This window comes from Alligator sinensis, unplaced genomic scaffold (assembly GCF_000455745.1).
Source record: "Alligator sinensis unplaced genomic scaffold, ASM45574v1 scaffold414_1, whole genome shotgun sequence".
NCBI classification, from domain to species: domain Eukaryota; kingdom Metazoa; phylum Chordata; order Crocodylia; family Alligatoridae; genus Alligator; species Alligator sinensis.
Genome location: NW_005842514.1, coordinates 786,491 through 794,770, shown reverse-complemented (window position 1 = coordinate 794,770; position 8,280 = coordinate 786,491). Strand labels below are relative to the sequence as shown.

General features: G+C 46.5%; 1 protein-coding gene across 3 annotated transcripts in view; it reads left to right on the top strand.

Moving 5' to 3' along the window:
• MID2 (midline 2) overlaps window positions 1-8,280 on the top strand; it is a 386,515-nt gene that overhangs the window by 309,616 nt on the left and 68,619 nt on the right. For 2 of the 3 annotated variants that reach the window (XM_025213243.1, XM_006031563.3), the window contains one exon: window positions 6,123-6,284. In XM_025213243.1, coding sequence (XP_025069028.1) covers window positions 6,123-6,284 — 162 coding nt within the window. Of the gene's footprint in view, window positions 1-6,122; window positions 6,285-8,280 lie in introns of those variants that run through there. The other variant, XR_003095882.1, reaches the window with a different exon arrangement.

Below are 8,280 nucleotides of genomic sequence, written 5' to 3'. Positions count from 1 at the left end.
CTGCCCTGCCGGGTCCTGGCCCTGTAGCCAGAACTGCAATGCCAAGACCACAAAATGCAGCAAGAGCCAGCCGGGCCCTGTGGTTTCCAGGTGGCTCCTGCTGCCACCTCTACCGTGGTGCACCTGCAGCCCCCACATAGGCACTGGGGGAAGCCCCATGGTGGACCCAGCTGCCTTCCCTGCCCCCTGCCACGCAGGTCTGCAAAATGTGCCAAGAACAGAGGGAGTCCAGCCCAGGGCTTTCCGTGTGTGTGTGTGTGTGTGTGAGCTGTAGGCATGAGGTGCAGAGCCCCCATGATAGAGGCAGCTGGGCAAGTTGCACTCCTCATCTCCATGCACAGCGCTGGCTGGAGCTACGCCCCACTGGGCGCCAGTGCCTGCTCCAGACATGAGCTCTCTGAGGTCCTCCCCCCCACCCCTGCCTGCTGCTGCTGTCAGCAGCAGGGGCTGTGTACCAGGTGGGAGGAGTGGTCTCCAGCCCCTGCACACTCCTGTCCCCACAATCTCCACCAACATATACATTTACCCCAATATACCCTATGTCCCCCAAACACACAGCCACATCTCACAATCACTCCACACCCTCCCCACCCCCCCCATATGGTAAGACTATTTTTTAGTTATGCAATCCCTTCTATATATATTACAGAGCGCGGTAGTTTGCACAGGAGTTTGTGTGGAAGGGAGCACAGAAAGGGGCCCGGAGTACTACTGCGAGAGCGGGCCTTAGAGGGCTGTGCAAGTTTGGTGGTACGAGCACATTCCCATCCTGCAATATGGTGATAAGTATGTCCCATACCCCTAGGCTTCCTGGTCTGACTGGAACACCCCCCCCCCCTTTGATACCTCAGAGACCTCCACCTAGATGGAGCCTATGGTTCCAGCCTCCATGCAGACTGAGCCCTTGACTCCAGGCTGCGGGGGCTGCCTGGCACGTCTGCTGGATATTGGGAACAGGGGCACAAGCACTCCCACTTGTGGGATATGCTCCCTGGTGGAGTCTTTGGAGGGCCAGGTGGGAGAGCTCCAGGAAGAAGTGAACAGACTGCAAATCATCAGGGAACATGAGGCAAATACTGACGCTTACTACCAGACCCTGCATCTGGAGAAGGAGGCCATGGAGACCGGGCAGAAGAGCAGGCTTAAGTAAGATGCCCCAACTGACAGTGGGTAGAAATTGGTCATGTCAGGCCTGAAGCTACAATGTGTGTCAGTTGCTCCACCGATAGCCCTGCACAACAGCTATGAAGCCCTCCCACCATTGACGGATGGTGCATCCATGACCTCTGCACTGAAGACAGGACAGGAACAGCTGACCCCAGCAAGGAAACAATGAAGGGTGATTGTCATGGGAGCCTCACTGCTGCAGGACACAAAAGAACCCCTTTGCTCAAGAGGTCTGCTGCCTTCCAGGAACCAGGATTAGAGATGTTAAGGCAAGGATTCTTAAACTGGTCTGCCCTACTGACCACTACCCCATGCTCCTTGTCCATGTGAGCACCAACAACACAGTGAGAAACAGCCCTGGGAGAATCATGAGAGACTACAAGACCATGGGGGTGAAACTCAAAGAATTAGGAGAACAAGTGGTCTTCTCCTCAATCCTTCCAGTCAGAGGCCATAGCCATCAGAGGGAGGAGTGCATTGAGGAGATTAACCGAAGGCTTAGGAGATGGTGTCACTGTGTAGGCTTTGGATTCCTTGACCTTGGTATGCAGGTCAACGACAGCAGTCTACGTGCAAGAGATGGTATTCACCTTACAACCAGAGGGAAGAAGCTCTTTTCTATGGGAATTGCCTACTTGTTGAGGAAGGCTTTAAATTAGGCACGTCCGGGGAGAAGGTCCCACTGCTGTACATGAATCCTCTAGCTATGATGACACAGGGCAGGGCATTCATGTAGTAGACATCCAGATAGGTACCAACGTGCTGAGACATTGGCAGCGTGACAGAAAACCTGAGGCGACTAGGGGAGAACTCAGGTGTCTTTATAGGAATGCCAGAAGCATGGGAAATAAACAGGAGGAATTCACAGTCCTTATAGACCCGTTGATCTCATTGGGTTGATGGAGACATGGTGGGATGACACGTATGATTGAGCAGTGAATATTGAGGGCTATAGGCTTTATAAGAAGGATCGGATTGGGAAAAAGGCAGGAGGTATGGCCCTCTATGTGAAAGAGTGGCACCCCTCCATCCAGGTCACGTCTGATACCAGGGAAGGGTCCCTCGAGACCCTCTGGGTCAAGATACAAGGGGGATCAGGAGATGGAGACCTGATGGTGGGAGTCTACTGTAGGTCTCCCTCCCAAGAAGAAGAAAGCGATCAGGCATTCTCCGGGGAACTGACTAAGGCAGCTAGCACTAAACACATGATTGTCATTGGTGACTTCAACAACTACCCTTACATCTGTTGGGAGGACCATTCAGCCAGCTTCAACAGGTCTGCTAACTTCTTGGCAGCTATAGACAATCTGTTCCTGACATAAGTTGTGGAAGGGCCTACTAGGGGTAAGGCTGCTCTGGATTTAGTGCTGATAAAAGGGAGGATGTGATAGGCAACCTTATGATTGGAGGGACTCTGGGCGACAGTGATCATGATTTGATTAGGTTCACCGTCTACCAAAAGGCTGGGAAATCAGTAGAACAAAAATCCTAGACTTCATAAGGGCAGACTTTGGCAAACTCAGGAGGTTAGTTGGAGAGGCTCTCTATGACCAATGACTGGATGTTTTGGGGAGTTCAGGATTGCTGGTGCCTCCTTAAGGGGGCAACTCTCACTGCTCAAAAAGAAGCCATTCCCACATGGACAGCAAATGGAAAAGGAGCCAAGAGACCCACTTGGCTCAGCAGGGATATTAGGGAGCTATTGAAAAAGAAACATACAAGCAATGGAAGAATGGTTCACCAACCAGAGAGGAGTACACTTACATTGCCAGGGTCTGCAGGTACAAGACACGGAAAGCCAAAGCAGGCATGGAAATCAAACTGGCAACTGAAATAAAGAACAACAAAAAGTCCTTCTATAGATACACAAGGAGCAAGAAAAAATCGGGCTTCACTGTGGGACCCCTACTGAATACAGAGGGGCAGCCCATAGTTAATCCCCGTGAAAAGGCAGAGCTCCTAAATACATATCTCACATTGATAGTCCTGAAATCAAACCGGGGCTGTTCCACCTGTCCAGAGGGAATATGGGGAATATAACAGACTACATGAAATCAGTCCCGAACAGGTGAGGGATCTCTTAGAACACATGGACGTTTTCAAGTCTGCTGGACTAGATGACCTGCAGCCGAGAGCCCTGAAAGAACTGGCTCAGCTTATAGCAGGGCCACTGGCAAAGCTGTTTGAAGAGTCATGGAATGTGGGAGTGGTCCTGGATGACTGGAAGAGGGCCAATGAGGTACCTATCTTCAAGAAAGGGAAGAGGGATGACCCTGCAAACTAAAGACTGGTCAGTCTGACTTCGGTCCTGGGAATTTTTTTTGAAAAAAATTGTTAAAGAGGCCATCAATTACAAACTGGTAACTGGTAGGGTATTAAGAAGTAACCAGCACAGCTTGGTCAAGGGTAGATCATGCTTAACAAACCTGGTGTCCTTCTATGACCAGGTAATGAACCATCTGAATGAGGGACACGAGGTTGATATCATTTACTTATATTTCAGTGGAGCCTTTGAGTTGGTTTCCCATGAGATTCTCTCAACTAAATCGGAGGGTACTGGGCTGGACCAGTCTACAGTGAGGTGGGTAGACACCTGACTAAGAGGCCAATCCCAGAGAGTTGTAATTAGCGTAATGGCCTCACCCTGGAAGGCTGTTTCCAGTGGTGTCCCCCAGGGATCTGTGTTTGGACCCATGCTCTTTAACATTTATTAATGACTTGGATGAGGGTGTAGAAAGCTCAGTGATTAAGTTTGTGGATGATACTAAGCTGCGGGGAAATACAGGCACATCAGAGGATAGGGTAAGGATCCAGGATGACCTTGACAGACTGGTTTTATGGGCAGAACAGAATCAGATGAGGTTTAACAGGGAGAAGTGCAGTGTTCTTCATCTAGGTAGGAAGAACCTTCACCATAACTATATGATGGGTGGTGGTACACTGACTGGCACAGCATTTGAACGGGATGTGTGGGTTGCAATCAACCAGAACATGAACATGAGTCAACAGTGCGATGAGGTTGCCAGCAGGGCAAACAGAACCCTGGTGTGCATCAGCCAATGCCATGTATTATAGTACAACAAAACAGAGCAAAAAGCATGTTTCTCTCTGTTGCCTGTAGATGGAATGACATATTCTGATTCAATGAGTGAAAGCAAGATTTTCCCATAAGAAGCAGAAACCATGAGGATCAGCAGGAAAGACCACAAGGCTTTTTAAAGGTTTCATTAGAATGGGTGAACTTGTTTGAAAAAGAATAGAAACAGTCTTGTCATCCCTGTCCAGAGTATCAATGAAGGCCTTGGGCTAGTTCTCAGCATAGATATGACATCACCCCAGCAGCCCAGCTGTCCTCATTGCCTGTAATAATAGCAGTAACAGCTAATGAAATGGAACATACCTAGACTAAAGCTATAGCTGCTGTTAATTCCTGTGTGTTTGTGAAGGGTGGTAGAAATTTGTATTTGCAGCGAAGACAGCAATACAGAAAGCAAGAGTTCAAGTTCTTGAAGGGAACTTATTTAATTAAAGCCAAGTCTAACTTGCTGAGGTTCAAGTTCATCCTGGGCCATTGGGAAGGAAAAGCAGTTTCTAAGAGGAAATGGTGTGAACCTCCAAGTCCGCCCACCGAGTGGGAATGCTGAACTGCTGTGCTGCCAGCTCTGCTTAGTTCCACACTGGAGGGCTCTCTCTGAATGCTGAACATGTAAAAGAGTGATTCAGAAGGCTGCTGGGCATCAGCTTTCTTACCACTACAACCCACTGAGCAGTAAAAAATACACACTAGCGTGACAGGATTACATTGGCTGGTGAAAGCCCAGCTGCACACAGGGCAGCTATCCCATAATGAAATTCCACTGGCAGGGACCATGTTCCTCAGTGCATCGCTGCCAGCCCATTCCTCTCACTGCTTTTGCATATTAAAACTAAGTAAATTCCATTAAGTGCTAAGAGCCTTACCAGGCACACTTGCTGAAGCACTTTTTTCTCATTTAGTTCATTTAAATTGCTTTGCACAGCAATATTTTATTTGCACTTTACATGATAGCTTGTAAATGAGGAACTCAGCCAGGCTGCTGCATTTGAACACATTAGCAGTATAGCTCCGACCCTGTTGCAATGACAGTTGCCGTAGGCAGGGAAATCCAATCTGAATGGCTACAGCCAGGATGGATTCTGTTTCTAGGAGCTGATTCATAGAAAACAGTTCAAGCAAAGACCTTACATCTGATAAACACATCTCTGTACTGAGTTACAAACCGGGCCAGACCGCACAACTTGCCTCATGCGATTTGCAAGGCCAGTGGGTGTAGATGAAGGCTCCTCCCTGAGTGACCACTGGAACTCCTCTCCCAAGACTTATGGGAGAGCTTGCACCTGTAGCTCATTAGTGTTGTTTTCAAGCAGTATTAATGAATGTGGGTCCTAAGCCAGAGACAAACCGACAATCCAACCTGCCCCTCTCAGTGAGGCCTCATCAGCACTTTCCTGTTATTGGCTTATCTTGCCTCCTCCTAGGATTCGTCTGCTGGATATTTCATCTTCACAGAAATATGGACCTGGAAAAATCATTAAGTTTTAATGCCTGCCCAGAGGTTTATCTGCCACTCATCCTCCATCATGTCCCAAGATAGCAACATGACACACTGCCCATAAAATGCTTGCATTCCCTTTCTCAGCCAATCTCTGGCTTTGCCAGTTTTGACTTAACAAGTTCTGCCCTCATGTGATAATAAAAACAATCCCCCTTTCCTACTGGTTTCTATCATTTATGTAAATTTTTCCTTCAGTCTGTTTTGCAGATTCCTGTTAACTCCTAGGCAGTATATTAGTCTGAAGGATGCACAGTCCATGAACTCCACTATACCCAGCCTGTGTTGTGTTTGCAATTTATCTTGTCCTTCATCTCCATCACATAGTAATAAATCTCTCCACACCCCCTTCCTGTACTGCAGGCCTGTACAACTCCATGGATAGCTGGATGATTGTCCCCAACATCAAACAGAACCACTACACAGTGCACGGGCTTCAGAGTGGCACCCGATACATCTTCCTTGTCAAGGCCATAAACCAAGCTGGCAGCCGGAACAGTGAACCCGCCAGGCTCAAGACAAACAGTATGTGACAGGATATTTGTTTCTGATTTGGTGGGAGATAGAAGAACAATTTGATTGATCCCAGAGTCCAAAAAGATATTGCTGAGATATTTTCCATGACTTCTTAATTGTTATTGCTTACAGCTGCACTACAGAAAATGGAAAGCAGTGTTCGGTTTCTTGCTTGGCTTGTTCTTCTCCCCTCAACACCAGCCACTGGCAGGATTACTTGCAGACTGGTTTGTTTCTGTAGGGTTGTTCCTGTACACGGCTGTACACAGGTGGTTGTTGCATAGTATTTCCAGCTGGCACTGAGAGGCATGTGCTAGTTTGTTACAGGAGAGATAATTGTATGATTGTTGATCTAAGTGTGTTCTGTCTTTGCTGGTGTATTGTCTCCACTCCTTTCCTCCCAGTTAACTGCTGCTTAGTGGCCGTGTCTTACATGAGACACTGACTGCACAATGCAACGCTACTGCACAGTAGTCTTGGACTACGGCTTAGTCAGCGTCTCAAAGAAGTCATTCATCAGCGCTACTACAGTCATTTAGCACTAGTTAATACAAGTACTAAACAACTGTGCAGTCAGTGTCTCGTGTACATGGAGCCAGTGTCTAGTACATGCTTTTGGGCAGGGACTCTCCTTTGTTTCTATTCCCTGATTGGGACCCTAGGTACCTCTAGAATAATGTATAATACCCATAAACATGATTTGGAGAAGGGGGTTCAAATGGGAACAAAGTGACCTGAACATTTTCCCAGAGCTTTTATCTACAACATTTTTCTTTTGGATTGTAGAAATATAACAATGGGCCTTACTTTTATTTTGCCTGCTCAGAACAACTGTTCAGTTTCCTGGTTTCATATCAAAGTGAAAGCACCAAAAACCAGCTCTCCTGGGATTAAATGAGCATCCTAGATTTTAGGAGATTCATTCATTCAATCTTGGGAGGGTAACCTTCTAAGTGCCAGGCTTTAAAAGCTGCTGGTCTGCCATGGCCATTCACATGGATCAAACTTCTCCCAGGCTCACCACGGACAGGAGATCTGTGGTATGTATCATCACAGAGTTACTATTTACTATGAAAAGGGAGACTGAAAAGCATTTTATTAGGAAAACATGTATTTGATGATAAACAACTATAGAGCAAGAATTAGTGCATAATTCAGTTCTCCCAGGGTGAATTTGCACAGTAGTGAGGGAATAAATTAAAGATATTCTAAAACTTGTGTTAGGGTGAGACTGCAAATCCATTGACATCAAAGTCAGTAGGACTGGGTCCACTCTTAGCATGGAGTGGATTATGAAGACTGAGTTTCTGTGTCTTGGGTGAGGAGAAGTTGAAGCCTCATTTCACACAAGCTCAGAAACATAATGAGGGATGGTTGTTTCCCTCTGCCTGCTGGTTTATAATATAGAAATAAATGTAAAATTGTAAGAATAGCAGTCATTCATCCAAATAAAATGTGAGTGGTCCCTCTCCTGGCTTTTGTCCAGCACGGCCTGATCTGTGTCCATGTCTTGCTCCTGATGATTATGACATTCCTCTGTCTGGTCCTGATGTGCTCACCATTCACTTTTCTTCTTTTTCTTGATGTTTCATTTGCATCTGTGTTCTGCCCTTGACTAGGCTTTTGAAATTATTTATTGCTTCTGCCTTCTCAGTTTCTTCATGGAATCTTTGTAACTTTAAATAAATTTAAATTAAAGTCTCTGCATTAGAGAAAAAGGGAAGAAGATGAGGGGAAAAGAAACCCCAGTCTACTTCTCCTTTGTTTATTAAACGTGTAGTGCTCCTTCACTTGCTGTTTAAAGCACACTCCCCTGCTTTGAAATGCATTCAGGCTGGAAATAAGAAATTGGTGATTTGACAATCCATGAGCTGATATGACAAACCTACTCAGAAGTAAGGAAAATATGTTTTGTTTCAGTAGCTCTCAGGGGAGCTTACATGCCTTTTTTTTTCAGTGTCAGTCATCAGAGATATTAACATTTGGCTAAGTACTGTTTTTCCGA